This window comes from Talpa europaea, assembly GCF_964194135.1.
Source record: "Talpa europaea genome assembly, chromosome: 12".
In the NCBI taxonomy this organism is placed as follows: Eukaryota; Metazoa; Chordata; class Mammalia; order Eulipotyphla; family Talpidae; genus Talpa; species Talpa europaea.
The window spans coordinates 86,822,590-86,843,188 of record NC_140079.1 but is presented as its reverse complement, the minus strand read 5'-3'; the positions used below and the strand labels follow the sequence as shown (position 1 = coordinate 86,843,188).

Below are 20,599 nucleotides of genomic sequence, written 5' to 3'. Positions count from 1 at the left end.
CAGAGAAAGAAACAGATCCAGAAATATAATTCAAGACAAGGAGGAGGAGCAGGTTCCTTTGCCCTCGGCCGACGTGCTTTCCAATATATGCCATTACAAAACCTAAAATAAGTTTCAGTGACTCCAAAGGAGACAAGTTTTACACATTTGAACATGAAGAAAGTGACATTTGCAGTTTCTTATATAACAGATTGAAAAGGAGCTTGTTAATTCTAACTCTTGGGCATTATCTCATCTGCAAAAGTAGGGGTGTCAAAAAGGCTAAAGCAACCTCTAACCAACTGCTGATAAAGACAGAAAGAGACGAAAAAAGCCAATTCTTTGAGGGTGCTAGGCCTGGACCATTGCACTGATTAACCTACCCAAGAGTCTTGAGATTTTCATTTCAAGCAAAATCTAAGCTCAATGTTCTCCCACATCCAGTCCTTCCAATACATATTCAGTTTTCATCAGTGCCCCCCCCCAAACTCCTTATATAGCAACTAAAATTTCTGCTACTCTAAGAACTGTCTGGTTATAATTATGATTGCTTTATTGAACCACACACTGGGGTGGTATGAGCATAGCCACAATATGATCATCATCTTAGATCGGCTTTCCTCCTTTTATAATCCACAGAGAAATTCACAAGCTTACAATGGTGTAAGTGGAATTTGTCCAAGGAATAACTAACATGAGTAGTAACAAGCAGTGGGAAGGAGTTCTGTACCCAGGCCGTGTCTCAGACAGAAAACTGCAAGTTTAAAAATGGAGCAGACTTCAACCTCAAAACCCACAGGGAAGCCCTAGAGCAAGACTTCTATAGCTCAGTCAGGACCACTGACAAAGCTTCCTCAGAAAACAGAATGACCACTTCCTGTCACCACTTGAAAGTTCACAAAACTCAGGATGTCCATGACATGAGATGAGCCAGAGAACAGCAAGAAAAAAATAAGCCATGTGGAAATAATACAGGAAGCTGGTGGACAGGCCTTAGCTTGCAGGGTTAGCAGGTGCAGCCTTGTCCTGACTTCTACTTGCTGAGTTTACCTCTCAGTCGTCACCTCGTCATCCTTCCCCCATTTGAAAAGATGCACCAGTTGCCCCAAAGAACATAACTGAGCAGATGCTTTGCAAAAGTGCACCACATACACAGCTGTTATCAAAGTACTTGGCAATTACACACATCCTCCCAGGCCCTGAATGGAGGAGTTACTATGCAGCACAAAGCTGGGGGAAAGCTGGGGGGAAGCTTCTGCAGGACCTGAAACACCACATTCGCATCCACATCTGCAGCCGCGCTGTGCGGCCCTGTGCGCTGCACAAGACCGGCCTCAGCATCAATCACAGTGGGCACAGATGTTAGGGTCACAAAGATGAGAGGCCAACTACACTTTGGGAGTCATTCAACTCCTCAGAACCCTCACAGACAAATATCTGGTGAGTATTAGTGGTTCAAGGGACATCCGTTAGTCCTAGGTGGTGAAAGAAATGCAGGTAAAGAAACAGAAGAGAGAAAATGGTTAAAGGTACTAATACCATCTTTGTCTTACTACTGTTCTTTCAAAATGTTTACTGGTAGTAAAACTTCTATGACTTTTAGAAGTGAAAGGCAAAAATATTGAGAATATACTCATAACGCCCCTCTGGACAAGAGCAAAGACACACTTTCCACTTTACAGAGAATCAAACTATGATAAAGTAAGATCACACTTCATGAACAGATGAGAAGACAGATTTACCCAAGAGTGATCAGTTTCTCACTCTTAAATCTCAGCCAAAAGATCTCCCCGGCCACCACTGCTGCCATCTTTTTTCCACTCGCCTCTCCAGCGAGGGGCTGCCGCCCCTACATGGAGCACTGCACGGTGTGGAGCACAGTCCAGGCTCTTGCCCTCTGTCCAGTGTTCAGCTTTGTGCCTACATGGATCTCAGAAAGGGAGGTGCTCACACAGGAGGCCAAGAGAGCAGAAGGGAACTCAGCTGACAGCGACCTGCCATTAAAGGGAGGAAAGAAGAGCCCTACTGTGTGCTTCATGACCATATTTTTTCTTTTCCCGGTATACAAACATAATTTATAAATACATAAAATCACCACATTCAGTTCTGTGGAAAATAAAATGTAGGAGTCTAGTGAAAGAATCACAGAAGATGAACAATGGGGAAGGCCCACAAGACAGCCCATTATCCGCTTAGGTGAAGAAAATGGGACCTAAGGACATTTAAAAACTTGCTCGAGGATGCACACCTACTGGAAATAACCAAAGCTCAAACATGGAACATTGAGGTCCAAGTCCAAAGAAGGAAGCCTAAGTTACATGCATGATTTAAAGCTATTTTTTAGCTTTCTTGTATATCATATGCTAAAGGGAGCACATTTCAAATAGGGAGCAAAACTTGAAGACATTTTTATTCCACTTCCTCCAATAGGACCCCTTCTTCCAAGCTTAGCCTGGCTCCTTGTTTCGCTTTCATTTCTGCTACATTTATCCAAGCGTATCGCTCACATCCTTTTTTCCTGTCCCCTTCAAGATTTCTTTAGATCCACCTGTGACGCTTCTCTCCAGCCTCCCCCATGTACCTCATCACGCTTCTCCTCGTCCTTGGTCTGGAAAGCTCAGCATGGTTGAGCTTGCTCTGCACTCAAGGTCCCTCTTAGATACCGTGATGCCTCCTCACTTCTGGACTCCTCTTACAGCTCTGGCCTTTCCTCTCCTCCCAGGAAGGGTTCACCCTTATCACTGGGTAGGTTTTTTTGTGGGGGTTTTTTGGTAGTTTGTCTTTTTATTTTTCCAATGTCTTCTTTTACTGTTTTGTTTAGGCTCCATTTCCATAGTCTTTCTTACATGATACTTAGGCTTTTTTTTTTTTTTTTTTTTTTTTTTTTTTTTGGTTTTTTTGTTTTAAAGATTTATTTTTGCATACAAGAGCCAGGGTACAGGGCCTCCCCGGTGGCGCAGCGGTAGAGCACTGGGTTGCGAAGCTGCCCGCGGCCTCTGCGGCGCCGGTTCAATCCCCGGCTGCTCCCCGGCCACTGGAGGAGGGTCCCACATGGCACGCAGACCTCTCCTGCCGCCCGCTGCTCCCCTCAGCAGTGTACTTCGGTCCTTCTGCCTGCTCTGCTCCCCGCTCTGGCTCTGGTGAATTCTCTCACCCTCCCGCGCTTCTGACTGTACCCAGTGCTTGTATAAACAAAACAAACAAACAAGCAAACAAATAAAGAAAAACATGCCTCTATTAAAAAAAAAAAAAAAAAAAGAGCCAGGGTACAGGTCAGAGATACAGGGAGTGAGAGGATTCACCAGAGACAGAGTGGGAAACAGAACAGGCAGACTGACTGAAATACACTGCTGAGGGGAGCAGCGAGTGAGACAGGAGAGGTCTGCTGCACCATGTGGGTTGCTCCCTGGCCAGTTGGGGATTGAACTCGTGCTGCAGAGGCTGCAGATTGCTTCATAGTGCAGAGCTTAACCCCTTGTGCCACCAGGGAGGCCCACTTAGGCTATTTTTGTTTGAAGATTCTGCTGAAGTTAGTCTATAATGGACCATGCAGCCATCGGGGGTCTGGTCTCAAACTTGTCTAGTGACAGCCTGTGCCTTTCCTCCTCCTCCAGGCTGTTTAATTGAGGTGCCTGTTCCCTGTTGGTTGCTGTTGCTTTATAATAACCCCTTTTGCACTTCTTTCATGCTTGGCTTAGTGTTTGTATTTGCTTCTCAGTGAAGCTCCTTTCCCTTCCTTCTTGAAGGTTCTAGCCTGGAAGTCTTTGTGAGTACTCAACCAGCTCCTGCCACTCCCTTCTCACCTGTGAGGTCTCTGCTGAGCTCCACTTGATGTTTCCCTAACAATTTACCCTTCCTTAGTGTTCCATGCTTGCTACTAGCTTTCAACACTTTTATTATAATGTGTCTTAGATTGTACCTACTATTATTTTGGTTAGCACTCTTGGGCATCTTGGTCTGGTTCATTTCCCTGGTAGATATGCTTCTCAGCATTAGTCTTCAAATACATTTTCTATGCCTTTCTCTATCAAGCTATGCGATACAGATTTATGTACTTGCTATATGTGTGTGATAACCCAATAAAAAGTTTATTTTAAAAACATAAAAATGGGCACAAGAGGCAGGGTGTGACAATGTCTAAAGCTGGACTACAGTGATGGTTGTACAAGTCTATATGTTTGCTCAACATAACTTCATTATACAATTACAAATGGGTGAATTTCATACTACACAAATTTTACCTCAATAAACTTGTAAAAGATATATATAAATTAAAAAACCCTGGATCACTAGGATTTAAATTCAATAAAATGAAAGGGCTGTGCTTGTGGGGGTTATATGTCTAACTCCGAAAATACAGTAAGAGTTGCAAAAATATTTCCTGAATAGGGGAATAAATTGGAGACCACCAAACTTAACCCTCCACTACAACCTCCTTGTGGGACTTTTTAGCTGCAGTTACAGATTAGAACTAAAAGCTCCAATTTCAGACATTTTCTGTATTTTGCTTCTCCGACATAATAGTGGTTAAGAACACAAGCTCCATGGGTTCAAATCCTGATATCACCACTTACTAACTGTATGACCCCTAGCAATTTACTCTTTGACCTCAGTTTCTTTATATGTATAAAGGAGCTAATAATAACAATATCTGCCCTAGCAGAGTTGTTTGAAGACTAAATGTGTGATCTTCACAAAGTAAGCATTATATAAATGCTTGGGAAATAAATGAAGATTTCTTTCTCCTGGAAATAACAAAATGGACATGGCAGGGGAGTGAGCACCACTTTACCTGATGAAATGTGTACTTGAACAAAAGTGTCAGAAACTCCACAACAGGGAACTGGGAGTAGGACTCGATTCTTCTTAAGTGAACACTCACAAAGAGCCGCAGAAAGTCAGTAAACTTCTCGATGTAGCTAAATAAGACAAGAAGACAAAGGTGATAATAAGAAACCTAGTCAGCTGCTTAAAAGAGAACTTAAATTCAATCCAAATCTCTTTCAGTACAGAACTAAACAGATTTATATTTTCATTTAAAAGTATAAAGGCCTGCAACAATTACCTACGGGACAGGCAACCCTTCATTCCATTACCACCTGAAACATAGCAGAAAAGCAACTTTAATCCTCAGGCACTATCTACTAGGCATTTATAAGCTAGTGTTCTCCTATTTCCTATCTCGTTAAGTTATAACCCAATTAAAGTGAAAGGAAATGAAGCCAAAAAGTTGATGGGCAAAACAGTTGTGTCATTTCAAAGTGGCATGTCTAGAAGGCTGGTTTTCTCTGAAAGGGGCCAATATATTCAAATGAATGTGCTAAAAATGCAAAAAAAACAAGGCCAAAAGCCTTGGTGTCCAGGTAAGATAAATTCAGGTTTGCAACCTAACTTTCCTTTTTTTCCCCACCTTCTGGCTAAACATAGCATATATCCCAAATCCACTCTAGAAGTGATTTCAAGTATAAAGGAGGGAGGCTGTTAGAGCTGGACAAGGCTCAGGGGCAATCCAGCCTAATGCTTCACTTTACAGGAGGCCCAGAGAGATATAGTGACCAGCCCAAGGTCACCCAGCCAGCGCATGGCTGAATAGGACCACATTCCCAATCCAGTGCTCTTTCTTTTCACATCACAGTGAATCCCCAATTCATTTGTATTCAGAAAATCATTCCACAGAAGAGTGTGGGTCAAGGCTGCAAGGATAAGAGATGGTTGTTATTAAATGCACAGCACATCATCACTCTCACATTTCAAAAACTGTCATTTTAAGCCCCTAAATACCAAAAGGTGATTAGAAAATGAGATGGGCATACCCCCACAATTACACTTCAGAGACAGATTAAAAAAATAAGTAAAGACAAGCTAGGACTTAGCCAAAAATTAAACAGTGGCTAAGAACAACCCTGAAACTCTCAAGTGTACAAGGATATTTTTTTAAAGCAAGATATGTCAATAAAATAAAGGGGGAGAAGACTTCCACTCAGAAGGGCAAAACTGGCCCATAAATAAAATGCCCCACATTATTCCTGGGACCTGTAACACTGAGGGTGGCCAGCTTACATGACCTCCACATGTAAGCTTATTTGCAGCTAAAAAAAAAATTATTTGATAAGGAAAATGGCTGTCTCAGTGGATTATGGGGTCAAATACTTGAAAAACAGTAAGGCCATAAATCGTTTTTAGACATGATAAACTCCACAGAGACATCTCCCTGACGTCTTCAAACACTAAAGCTCAAGAGCAGGAACTCCTCTTCTTTGCTTCCACTTTTTACATTATTACATTTTTGCATGGATAGTCAAAAGTCATCAACCAGTTTACTGCCCTTCAGAAAGATGCCCTCAATTCCCTACACCCACAAAAGAATAAAGAGAAGCCATGGGTCAAATATCATACCGTCTCGATTTTATTTTAAACCCCAACCCAATTTTTAAAAAAATATAAACAAGGCTATTCAGTCACTAAAACTACAGATTTATTTCACCTCATTTTCTTTCCCTTGCCCACCTTCTGGTACAGGTGCTAATGAGCAGTAGAAAGTTAGAAAAAAGGCAGGAGAGGGAAGAGACACAAAGGGCCTGGTTAAGCAGCTCCTAAACAACTGAGAATGGACTTAGCTGTTTAGAATTAGTGGTAGGGGCTCAGGAGCCAGGAAGCAAGCACACAGTATCGTTTATGTCACCTTTCTGCTTCCAGGCACCTCTCAGCTTTCACAGGGCAATAGGAAGCATAGGATTAAAATATAAAACCAAGATCACAAAAGTTACATGTAAGAGAATCAGTACATAGATAATCCATGATGACATTACTATACCACCCAAATATAAGCCATCACGACAAGTGAAAAGTCAAAACTATATTTGATGGTTGGTACACAAGCACTAGCTTTTTTTTAACATGAAAATACAGCCTTTCTTAAACCAAAGCCAGAAAGGATATAAAATTGTGTTTGAATATTGATACCTTTGAATTCATACACCAATTAAAGAAAAATAAAACCAACATATTACTGTAACAGATTATAAATTCTTTTAATTATACAAAGAAAATTTCAGTTTACAATAAACCAAACCAAAATATTATGTACCAATTTTTTTTAGAAAAATTTAATTGCTAGATTTAAAAATCACTGAAAGTGTCTTGACTTACTCTAAAGAAAAGGAAATAGCTTAACTCTATATAACAAGCCAAGGAAAACTGATTAAAATATGAACAACTTTTGCTGCCAAGCAATCGGTAAATATTTACTGATTCAATACAGTTTATCTGCCTGGAAGTTTCTGAACAGTCAATACGAGTTCCCGACACTCCCTCTTGTTTTTACACAGCAGTCGCATCATACGAAGGTTTTGAAGTAAACAACATCATCTGCATGGAAATAAGCCACAAGCCCAGGCTCAGACTACTCTGATGCAGTAGTCTCTCAGAGCACTTACAAAAGGTTAGGCAATTTTAGGAAGTTGTGAGGACCGTAACAAAGGAACAGGGTGCGTGCCAGGTTAGCATGTGCCCACATTAACATCTCTCCTTTCTTTGATGAATCTTGCCATTTGTGTAAGACTCAATATAATAACATTCCCATACACTACACACATTCACTTGGGAAAGTCAAATAGTCAAAGCTGACGCACAGTGAGAAAGGGTGATTATAACCCCTGTACCTCCGCGGACCTCCTCTCCTGTTCCTGGCTATGTATGAGCAGCATCAGTTCCTGCACCACCTCAGACCTGCAGGCAAATAGTGAGGAAGGGGCAGGAGGGGTGGAACAGAAGACAGATGGATGGGGAAAAAAGACAACACACCTACACAATTCGTAATCACTTTTCAAACTCAACTCACTATCCCTTAACCACCCTAGCCCTTCCAGCTAATCTTACACTTACTGATAGAACACCTACCTTTCTGTTCCTCACCAGCGGCCCCAAATTCTGAAACCAAAGAGGATTACAGACTCTAAGCAGCACAACATAATAAACAGCCAGGGCCCTTTCTCTGGGCACAGCCGACTCCACACCTGTTTTCATTACCTCTCATCGAGTTCTTCTAGCCTGCTCTTCACGGTATGGGCATTGTTATCCTTGGTGATTTTCTGCAGGAGGTAGAAAGTCTGCTGGAACATACGCAGTAAATACTCCTCGAATTCCATAGGCACACAGTTCTTGGACATGAGTTCATTGATGCAGGACATGGCCAGGACCCCAAGCCGGCCACGCTCCTGACCCAACACACAGTTCTGGCTGCTGCCGTTAACTGATGCCATCTTTCTGGCCCGGATGTCACAGCCAAAGCGTGCAAAGTGGAAGATGGTGGTAAGGAGGGATGGGGTGATGCTGGCAGACAGAGGAATCCAACTGAAGAGATGAGCCAAGCACTCCAACGCCAGGGAACAAACATACTCACTCTCCGCATCAAGGATGGGGATTGGTTGATTCAACAGTTTGGCTGAACTAGGACTCTGCAACAGGTTACTCAGTAAGTCACCTGCAAATGCAAAAAGGTTTTAAGATAGATGGCATCAAATCGCTGACAAACCAATTTAAGTAGTTGCTTAAAAAAAAAAATCCCAAGCTTACTACAAAGTGGTAGTTCTCAAAAGTTTGGTATAGGGACCCTTGAGGGTCACTGCCCAAGACCCTTTCAGAGTTCACAAATTCAAAACCATTTCTGAAAGAACACAAACATCCTACTTTCCTATCTCACTGCAGTGGCGTGCTCCAGAGGCTCCATTACATGTGAATGCAACAGAGAGAGCAGAAGTTTTCTTTCATTCGGTCACATATTGAAAAGATTTAAATAATGCCACTACTCCTAGAAAATTTTTTTCAATTTTAGAAAACACAGCCATTTTCATTAAAACACATTATTTTCATATGTAATGAGCTTATCAGTTATTTTTAAATGAATATATATTTGTAAATTTTCTCAGCTTTAATATCAATAGATATAAAGATATAAAGCTATATTTACAGATATAATGTGAAGGGGCCCTGGGTGGTGGGTGGGAAGGGGACAAAATGGGTGAAGAGGATCAAAAGATACAAATCACCAGTTGTAAAATGTAGACATCCTGGGGTGTCATGCATAGCATGGTGACTATGTCAGCAATACTAACTACATATTTGAAATTTGCTAAGAGAGATGTTAAAAAGTTCTCATTACAAGGGGAGGGGGAACTATATACGGTAATATGTTAATTTACTTTGGTGGTCATTTTACAATATATACACCTACATCAAATTATTATGTTACACACCTGAAAATAACAGCATTGTGTGTCAACTGTGTTTCAATGGAGAGTGGGAGGAAAGGATACGGGGTGCAGTGGACTGGGGAGGAGTACTTGGGTGGGGGATGTGCTGTGGTAACACATCTTTGAAGAGGTGTGAACTTGCACTGCTAAAACATATATATAGTGTTGTAAACTAATGTTACTGCAATAAAAGAAAAATACAAATTAGCAGATGCCACCCACACCTACTATAGCAAAACTGAAAGGTAGAACATAGAAATCTGTGTTTTACAAATTCCAGGTGATTGTTATGCTTACTTAATTTTCAGTAAGTGCTGGCTGGCTTTCTGAGCCTCTTGCCTAAGATCTAGGTAGAAGCACTAAACTAAAGGAAATCACACAAAATGAAATGGGATGGGGGGTAGGGGACTCTAAAATGATTTTAGAGAACAATACTTAAAACTATAAACAAAAAGAAAACTTTTCTGAATAAAAAAGTATAACTCTACAAAATAAAGGGACTTACTTATTCAGTGCCCCCCCCTCCACACACAAAAATTATAAAGAATCATCAATGGGCCTCCCTGGTGGCACAGGCGCAGCACTGTGAAGCTGTCCGCAGCCTCTGCAGTGCTGGTTGGATCCCTGCCGGCCGCAGAGCAACCCACTTGGCTCAGCAGATCTCTCCTACCTCGCCCGCTGCTCCCCTCAGCAGTGTATTTCGGTCAGTCTGCCTGTTCTGTTCCCCACTCTGTCTCTGGTGAATCCTCTCACCCTCCGCACATCTGGCCTGTACCCTGGTTCTTGTATAAATAAATCAATCTTTAAAAAAAAAAATCATCAATACTAAAAACTTTAGGAATAAGGAAGGAGTGTAGGCAGAAAAAGCACATATCAAAAGGGGAAAACACCGAATTCAGACACCTCCACTCAAAGGTAACACTCAAAGCTAGAAAACTGTGGAGCTATGTCTACAAGTTCTGGAACAAAGAATGACTTAACTTAAAGCTGTCCTTTGACAAAAACGAAGGTAACATTTTTCTCAAGCATGCAGAAACTCCCATAACATGCTGTCCACAAATTCTTTTTAAGGAGGGTGCTCGACAATGAAACTATGCAAATAAAGAGATTTTTAAAAAGAATTCGGGAACGGAGAAGCTGTAGCAAAGGGACTAATTAATGCAAATTTTGAGTTAAATATAAACTTCAGGCTCAACAAATGTAAGAATTATAGAAGGGTGTGCCAGCTAATTTTCTCATCTCTCACAAGCTATAACTCTCAAAAAATAGGGCGAGGGTAGAGAGGAGGGGATGGGGCATGGGCTGGCGTGCTGGAACCACAGCGATGGTGGTGGGTGAATGAAGGGTGTGCACATGTCGAGGTGTGAAGTTGTACTCCTAAAATCATGTAGTTACATAAACGTATGGCAAACCACTAAGATATGATTTAAAAAGCATAGTCTAAAATTAACACATGTAGTAAGGAACTGGTTTTCATAATCTCTTTTACTTAATCTTAGAGGTATCTTTCACAAACTAATATTCCTCGTGGGGAAGACCAGCAATTCCTTCAGTTTAATATTCTGTCAGTTCAGGTAAAACTAAAATATGCCTTTATTAAAAATAAAAATATAGGGGCCTCCCTGGTGGCACAGGGGTTAAAGACAGCGCTATCAAGCTATCGCCAGCCACTGCAGCATGAGTTTGATTCCCCGGCCGGCCAGGGAGCTGACCCACATGGCACAGCAGACCTCTCCTGCCTTGCCCGCTGCTCCCCTCAGCAGTGTATTACAGTAGATCTGCCTGTTCTGCTCCCTACTCTGTCTCTGGTGAATCTTCTCACCCCCCGCACCTCTGGCCTACACCCCAGCTCTTGTATGCATAAATAAATAAATCTTTTAAAATAAAATAAAAATATAGGGGATCAAGAAATAATAATTATAATACATTTAAAAACAATCAACAGAGGGGGGCCTCCCTAGTGGCGCAAGGGGTGGAAGCTGTCCGCAGCCTCTGCAGCGCGGTTCGATCTCTGGCTAGGGAGCAACCCCACGCGGCGCAGCAGACCTCTCCTGACTCGCCCGCTGCTCCCCTCAGCAGTATACTTCTGTCTATCTGCCTGTTCTGTTTCCCGCTGTCTCTGGTGAATCCTCTCACCCCCCACACCTCTGGCCTGTACCCCAGCTCTTGTATGCATAAATAAATAAATCTTTAAAAAAAATCAACAGACAACTATAAATCAAAGACATTCTGCAGGGAAGGCAGAGGGATCAAAACGGGAGGGAAAAGCACAAAGGACTATGGTGATGGTGCATGGGTGACTTGGTGGTAGGAATTTTACGGGGACTACAACTGAGAGGAGAAACCATACACTGTACAGAAATGAAGAACTGGGGCCTCCCCATTGGCGCAGTGGTTGAGCGCTGGGCTGCGAAGCTGCCCACAGTGTCTGCAGCGCCAGTTTGATCCCCAGCCTCTGGTGAGGGTCCCACATGGCGCGCAGACCTCTCCTGCCGCCCGCTGCTCCCCTCAGCAGTGTACTTCGGTACTTCTGCCTGTTCTGCTCCCCGCTCTGGCTTTATTTTATATGTGTGTGTATATATATACACACACATATGTATGTATGTACATTATGTATGATTATAAAACTGAACTTAAATCTGTCTGTCTTTGTCTACTGTGCTTTCCTGGTAACTTCCAGACCTGCACTTCCCTGGCTCCGCTCCCAAGTCCCCTTTTCTCAGCTAAGCTATTTAATGGCAGCCTCTGGAGCCACTTGGACAACTTAGTCGTGCTTGGGTTTCTCCCTGTATACAGGAGGTATAAATATCAGTAAGTTTCTTTTTGGCTTTTTTTTCCTCTCATCGAAAATAAATAAGATATGATGTCATTTTGCCTTTTTGCTGAGCTAAATCTATCTTGTCCACGCCTAAACACATCTATTCTCCTGTATTTCTGGAAAGATGTTATTTTTATATGCTGGAATACCAGGTAAATTTTTACATTTTCTTTTGTGCCTTACAGCAGCAGTCTCAAAAGTTTTGGTCTCAGACCAAACCTTTCATGCAGGTTATTTCTACTGGCATTTGCCATAATACAAATTAAAACTGGTAAGTTTTCAAATATTTAGTTTATTTAATAATGACAAACCCATTACCAGTTAGCATAAGTAACATTTTCAAATGAAAAACTGTATTTTGCCCCAAAAATATTAGTGAGAGGAGCAGCCCTATTTTTACATTTTTGGAAATCCTTTTAATGTGTGGCTTAAAAGCAGACAGGAAAGATTCTCTTCTCTACTTCTGCATCAATCTGTTGCAATATGTTGTTTTCATTGAAGCACATAAAGAAAACCCAGCTGTACACATAGGCAACTGAGAAAGAAGAGTCTTCGTGGTCTTTTTCGATACCTAGCTGTTGCTAATATAATAAAATTTGATGAGTAGTCATTTCTTAGAAGTTCATTACAATGTAGAATCTGAATGAGCTCTTTTTATTTGGTATACTTAAAAGAATGAGAGAAAATTGACGTTGTGTAGTATTTTTACAAACACATATTTGACCTTTGGGACCCCTGAAAGGGTTGGGATTCCTAGGAGTCCCAAGACCTACTGAGAACTGCTGTTTTATAGTAATTTAATGTTGGGTGACCATGAACAAATTAGCTAATCTTTCTCAGCCTCAATCTCCTCACCCATTAAAAATGAGGATTTTTGTCATTTATTAATAAGGGATTTAATTTTCATGGTCAAAGTAGATTTGACCAAATAGTTGTCCCCTGGCACCTTCTCTCAAAGAGTGCCTGTGTTGGACTGCATTGGTATTAAATGCAGGTCTTTCAGAGCAGAAACCAGCAAACATTACCAGGCTGGGTAATTCTTTGCATTATAGGATATTTAGCAGCACGCCCGCACTATACTTGCCGATGCCAGCAGAACTCGCTCCTCCAGCTGTATCAACCCAAACATTTCTCCACATTGCCAAATATCCCCTGCACAGCAACCCCCCCCCCAACTGAGGTCCACTATCTAATTATAACCTCAGTTCAGTGAAACTGGGGAGAAACTCTACTCATGGAGTCCTTAGAAGGGGCAATCATGATCACAATACTTGTGAGTGACCTTTCCAAGTCCCATTTTTCTGTAAGTAGCATATAAGGGAATAGGTGAAAAGATTTACAAATACACAAAGATATATAATTTGGAAAGAGTTTGGGCAAAAACGCTAAGGTATAAATTGATCTCAATCATTTCAAGCTCTCTAATATGTATCTTCACCCTGGGAAACTTTCCAATACCACTCTACGTACGTATTTCTGAAACTATACCATATAGCAAAAATATGGTCCCTTTATTTTTATTGCAGAACAAAGTCAACTGAGAATTACAGTAATTACACAATTTCATTTTGTTCACCTTTTTCTTCCATTTGTCCAAGCAGAATAAAAAGGGACAAGACTAACAGAGAAAGGAGGCTGAGGCTGCTCAAGTGCAGATAAAAGCCAAGCCCAAAATGAAAGGCACACCCACACCTTCCCTCCCCAGAGGACAGCCCTCTCCTCTCAGACCATGGATGCCCGTGGTCAGAAAAGATACACAGTGTTGGAGCCAGGACTCTAAACCAGGGGAACAACAGGCAGGCAGAAGCAGTGAGAGGGACCAAGAACGCAAACTGAAGATAAAGACTGTGTGCACCCAGACTTGGAAAGATGGGCTTGTGTTCCTGTTCCACCACGAGCCCCAGTTTCCTTGTTTGTAAACAAGAGAAAACCATCATCTGCCTGCTTCATAGGATTCTGGCCTAGTGAGGTAGGTTAGGAAACTGAGACAACAATTACGGGGAATTATTCCGAGAAATATGGCATACAAACACCCTTGACACCCTTTTTTTTCTCTACCCAGACTGTTGGAGTCACTGCTGCAGAGACTAGTCCCTGGGTTTTGCTCTTTGAAAGTGAATAAACAGAAAACAAAATGAAAAGCTACAAGGCAGACCAAAAACCCCCTGGAATTAAGTGGGACAGGAAGGGTCCGGCTAGAGGGGTGTGTTTAGGAATTACCTGGGTTTACTCACTAAACCGTAAGCTTCTCAAAATGAATTTCCTCTGTGAAACTGAGCTTTCCAGTCAACAAAGCTAAACAATTTTCTAGAAGTTCTACTCCTTAACTTGGTGTCTTAAGTGCACAAAGGCATCCAAATACATGCTGATTACATCACCAATATCTCTCATATAACAGAGTTGATGACTTTACTTGCAAATGTCATAAAAATTATCAAAACACATGAACACACAATTCTTTTTTTTTTTTTTTTTTTAAGGGGAAGTACACCAGCTTTAAAGCTTACATAGTTCCCCACCTACCCCCTACCCTGGTCTCAGGTTATTTTGCTTTTTCTCAAATACTAAAATTTAACACTTCAAAATATTTTAATAGTGCCTAAATGGCAGTTCTCACAATGTACACAAAATGTATTTTTAGATTTTGTCTATTATGAAAATATCAAATTAGTTCATATTTTATTTCACCTAATCTCATAAACAAAACCTAGGTGCCACATGAAAGAGGTATGTATTTTTAGTTTGTATTATCCTGTATTCCCCAATCTAGCCTCCAAAAAAGTCAGTCTATGCAAATATAAACTGAGTTAGCTTGGGCAGGTACCAGAAACACAACTTCTGGCACTGGAAAATTATTTCAGAGAATCAAGTAAGTTTTACTGGAATAAAATGCTGCTGCTGACTTAAACTAGATGCTAAGTTAATATTCAACTACCTAAAAACAAATCTAATTCAAAAGAACTAATCTTTGCAAACTATAAATGAAACTGCAAATTTTAATATCAACTAAATGGCAGGCGATTCCAAGGTGCACCCTCCTAAAATCTCTGCATCATCTGCAATATTTTCTTTAACCACTCCACTATTACAAAATGTAAACCTGCTAAGCCTCCTCAAACCCCACCTGGAGAATGAAGGTTTGCCACCAAGTACAAATAAAATTCACTTTTCTGTGGATTTTTAACATGTTTCAGTTTTTATCTAAGTATGACAAATGACTAGCAGTTTTTCATCCAAGTATAATAAAGGGGATTTGGGATAAATTAGTACACTACAGTTTTGAACAATCCTCAAAACTTCATGACATATTTCCAATGCTATAGCAACTGCAAGAATTTCAACTTCCACATAACAGCAGGCTACATGACCAGTTTGAGCTCAGAGGTATCTGATTTCAACAGTCCATTTCCTGGGGTAAAGCAGAAAGATGTGGAAACATTTCTCATTAGCCGCATCAACCTTTACAGTAGAGGAAGAACACAGGATGTACTCGACTTGAAAGCATTTGTGATCATTTAGTGTAAACAGAAGCATTTAGAAACTAAAAGTTCCTGCTCCGACACAATTTCCTCTTTCCCTCTATGCTTAAAAGTAGCCATTTTTTGGTGAACTCTGACTTCTGAAAGAGATATTAACATAACTGGACAATAATTAGCCACCAATACACGACTTAACTTTCACTGTAAATATGCCCAGGCCTTACCAATCTTCTGAACACTGCAAAACACAGTCAGTGCTGACTGCTGCCCACTGGCCCCCAACCCAAAGCCCTCCCCATTCCCACATTCCCTCCCTCTCCTGGGACCCCATGGCACTGCATGCCAAGCAGACTCGTCAAGCCCACAGGATCAGATCAGCTTCAATGTGGGCAATAAGACCAGGAAATGTTGGGGGGGAGGAAAAACAACCAGGAAAGACAGCAGTAATGAGTTGAAGGGCATGAAGGTGAATGGCAGAAGATCAAAAGTGCCATCTTCTTAGTAGACAAGGAAAAGGCAAAATATGCCATTCAAAACATTGTATTAGAAAGTACAAGTACTTACGAGGAACTCAGAAAACATGGGCAGAAAGGCCAAAAATAGATTGAGGAAGCATTAGCCACTGTATCTGCCGTAGATAATAAGCAAGCTCCGCCCTGCAGAAATACCCAAGCGCATTTACAAAAAGGGCTGTAGATAAGCAAGCACCGCCCTGCAGAAACACCCAAGCGCATTTACAAAGAGGAACATCACATGTTAGGGGGAGCAAACCATACCACTTTCTCCTGAAGTCGGGGATGGTGGTGGGGTGGCAGCAGTAACACTGTGTTTGTCCCAGACTGTCTCCAAGATACCTACCAAAAAAGGGAGAAATTGAGTTTGAGAAATAAAGTTCACCAGATGAAAATCAGATTTAGATAAATGATTTGCTGATACCTTTGGTCAAACACCTGTATTTTACACATCCCTCTCTCAACCATACATCCAACCGCTTCCTGGACACCACCACTTGCGTACTCAAACTCAACTTCTATGTCTAACAAACCTGCAATAATCCTCTTATGCTTCTCACCAAGTAGCCGGCACCAGGCCATGTAATCTCAGCATCTGCCTCTCTGCTCACCCATGTGCTCTACCTGTCCCGCCTTCAGGCCACCCCACAAAGGCTTCATGTTCAAGGAGCTATTCCTTCTCTTAATCTCTAACATGACCTCCTCTCCCCGATCCCAACTTGACCTTTCTGCTACCTGTCTGTCCCTCAGAATGCCACCCAGCTGCCACCTCTTCAAAGAAATCTTCTATCTGCTCAGTTTTGCCTGCATATGAAAACACCTTGGCCCTAACCCACTGTGGTGTGGCAGCCCTTCTCCCCTCCTGGGGTACACACTCCTGGAGGAAAGGTGCCATTTTATTTCTCTTTGTATCTCCTTAGAGAACCTGGCACATCGATGATCATAAATATTCTTGAAAATATTTTATTTTCAAAATATTTAATTTGACAACTTGGATGAACTTTGAAGATATCATGCTAAGTAAAAAAAGTCAAACATAAAAGGTCACACATCATATGATTCCATTTTTATGACAAGTCTAGAATAGGAAAATCCATATAGACAGATTAGTAGTTGCCCGGGGCTCAGGGTAGTAGGCGATAAAAAGCCCTGGAATTAGACAACCATGGTAGTTATACAATCTTGTGAATGTACTGAAAATCAAAGATATACCTTGTTTGAAACTGACAACTTATGACATGGGAATTGCATCTTGATTTTTTTTTTTAAAGATTTATTTTATTTTTTATTTATTTATGCAAGCACTGGGTACAGTCAGAAGCGCGGGAGGGTGAGAGAATTCACCAGAGCCAGAGCGGGGAGCAGAGCAGGCAGAAGGACCGAAGCACACTGCTGAGGGGAGCAGCAGGCGGCAGGAGAGGTCTGCGCGCCATGCGGGACCATCCTCCAGTGCCCTGGGAGCAGCCGGGGATCGAACCAGAGCTGCAGAGGCTGCAGGCAGCTTCGCAACCCAGTGCTCAACCGCTGCGCCATGGGGGAGGCCCGCATCCCAATTTTTACAAGATTTTAATGTCTGTACAGACATATCAGCTCAGAGATGGTAACACCCAGAGCTGGGAGTATCAATGTGCTTTGAAGGAAAAAAAGGCTCTGAGGTTTGGTGTATGCCCCCCCCCCCCCGCCCACTCAGGGCATAAAATGACAACCAATTCAGTTCACTTTTGCTCAGGCAAGTTCTTATAACCAGCTTGAGGGTACTGCATGCCCAGCACTAAACTGGGCTCAAAAGAATGCTCAAAAGAAAAAGTCCCTAGCCATCCAAGGAGAGAGCTGGGTGGAGGAGTTGGAGGCAGACGCTGCTGAGCCACAGAGCCTCCCACAGCCAGCCGGGCCACACCTGCAGCCACCCCAGCAGGCTCCGGCTGCAGCCACGGCCTCATGATTCAGGCTCCGCTCTCCCTGCCTTCCTCTTTCTGCGGTTGGCTTTCTCTTCATTCTTACTTGTTGCACATCGTCATGAGGTTTTAATAGACAAGATGAAAAGAAAACACCTCACACAATTACAACCTAGCACAGAGGGCCGATCTGACACCTTGTCTTCCTGCCCTACACAGAATTTAAAATTTTCTCCTCTCCCAACTTCTCTGGATGTTCAATTCAAATTAGTTTAACTAACGTGCTCACCACCCACATTATTAAGCACGCAGTAATCAGCATTTCAATCACATTCCTGTGACCTCATTAATCAGTTACCAATTAACACATGATCATACTAATACAACCATTAATCAAGACCAATTACAAGACAAGTAAGTCACAAGCACTCTCTGAGGTCCTTGTACATGGGAATCACTGGAGGTGCAGGCGCCCCACACCACAGTCAGTTCTTAGGCCCAGACCTCACCTGTCAGGAGCCCAAGCACTGTCTGCACCTGGTCCAGCAGCAGCTTCCGCAATTCCTCCTTCCTTGCCACACTGAGGTCCTCACGGGGACAAGCCAGTTCTTCCGAAGTTGTCTTCAACATGATCAGCCCCAGGGGGGTTGTCACGGGGGACTGGATCAACTGCCAGGAAAAAGTAAGTTCTGAGCTCAGAATCTGGCAAATTAAGGTACAAAGAGGACTCCATAACCTTAACCCTATGAAGTATCCCTGTGTGCTTATTAATTTTACATGAACAGACCACAACAATCGAAGCCTTAGAAAAATCAAAGAGTACAATATTCATCTTTTTTAACCATTCAAAATACATTTTTACCTTATTTTAAAGACAAAATTCTAATACCATGAACTTGAAAACAATGCTCTTTTACACCGCACATGACAATTTTTATACATGTCCAGATTCGCAATGTGTCTTGGCTATTTAGAGATTCAGATATGTGTAAACCAATCTGTGATCTTTTCAACAGTGAAGGATTAAATCAACTTTACATTTCTAAGCTTTACATGTTTCATAAAAGTTCAAGATTAAACATGTGGCAGAACAGAAGTATGCATACATATCATTCAACTATGGCTACAGTTATCTTGCAAATATCTACGTAGCAAAATAAGCTGCTTTTTTCCTATCATCTACAATATTCACCTACCTGAAAAAAGTTTCTTCAAACAAGAGGCAGAAAGAAAAGTAGACCTTCAACGACGTAACACTATTTTTATCTTTCTAATCAGTGTCACAAAATTCAAAGCATTACTATTGGTTACTTTATAAGTTCCCAGAAATGTTACAAGTGATTGCCACTACAATTCACTGTTGAGTTATATGGTACAAACTATAGCTGGGTAAACAATTTAGGGGACACCTGACCATTTTCTTTAATCTCTTTTAACTTTATATGTTACTTCATTCCCTGATACAAATAAGTTACTTATTTGCTCAGTTTGTAAAACATAAGTCCTCAAGAAGAGGACACTCCAGGAGCTGGAATGGATAGTTTCCACTTCAAGAAATACAAGGCTTTCCTTTCCTTGGAAAACCACTCTTCTCACTGCAGACCAAGAAAAATCTCATCCCCAAATGGGTGGGAAAGCACTAGAATAATAGGAACTTACAATAAATTCAACAGCATTAGTAAAACCAGTCACGATTAATGTGTGTAAAAAATGCTCTATATCAAATCAGTTCTAAGTACCATAATTCTTTACTTTTTACAGCTTTGGACTATTTCTAACACCGACTTAAATTCAGATAGTACAGTAGAAGAACAGGATATCCCTCCTCTAAAGAATGTTTTTTACATAAGAAGGTAGAATTGACCCTTCTGATGCACCACTTTCCACCTGGAAACCTTTGAATTTCAATCTGTAATTTAAAATATTTCCATATCATCCCCTTTCACCTCTTTCCTCCACCCCCACCCCCACAACCTCTCGGATCTCCATCTTCTCCAAAGATCTCAATCTTACTCTCCCAGCCAAGGACTGACCTGTATCACTAAATATTCCATTTGGCAATATACTTTTCTGGAGATATGAAAGACTTCTGTGCTCCCCAGATATTAAAAAAAAAAAAAACCCCTACAGTATGGAAAATGTATCTTAAGGCTCTCCTTTCTCTCATCATTTGGGTTAAGAGGTGGTCAGCAAAAAAACAGTTAAAAAGCAAAATTTACTGAAAGAACACCATGATAAAACATTCATTTTCCTTTGTGTTGGCTTTGTGTCTAGAAAGCATTTTATTAGAAGTGTTTACCATTTTCATATATATAATTTAAGCTCAGAACACAGGTAATCTCTGCAATTAATTTTAACAGAGAATAAGCACCTATAGGTTGAAGATCAGGTTTAAATTCTTTTTTATTTTTTTTAAGATTTTTATTTATTTATTTACACAAGAACTGGGGTACAGGCCAAATGCGCAGGAGGGTGAGAGGACTCACCAGAGACAGAGCGGGGAACAGAACAGGCATACTGACCGAACACTGCTGAGGGGAGCAGCAGGCGAGACAGGAGGGGTCTGCCACGCTATGTGGGACCCTTGCCGGCCGGCCAGGATCGAACTGGCGCTGCAGAGGCTGCGGACAGCTTTACAGCGCTGCACTCAATCACCTGCGCCACC

General features: G+C 41.6%; 1 protein-coding gene across 2 annotated transcripts in view; it reads right to left on the bottom strand.

Moving 5' to 3' along the window:
• Positions 1 to 20,599, bottom strand: part of XPO6 (exportin 6) — a gene marked incomplete at both ends in the record, with an annotated part of 65,910 nt that overhangs the window by 38,050 nt on the left and 7,261 nt on the right. For both annotated transcript variants that reach the window (XM_084250651.1, XM_084250650.1), the window contains 4 exons: positions 4,772 to 4,898; positions 8,008 to 8,461; positions 16,304 to 16,381; positions 18,444 to 18,603. In XM_084250651.1, the coding sequence (XP_084106777.1) occupies positions 4,772 to 4,898; positions 8,008 to 8,461; positions 16,304 to 16,381; positions 18,444 to 18,603 (819 nt within the window). The remainder of the gene's footprint in view (positions 1 to 4,771; positions 4,899 to 8,007; positions 8,462 to 16,303; positions 16,382 to 18,443; positions 18,604 to 20,599) is intronic.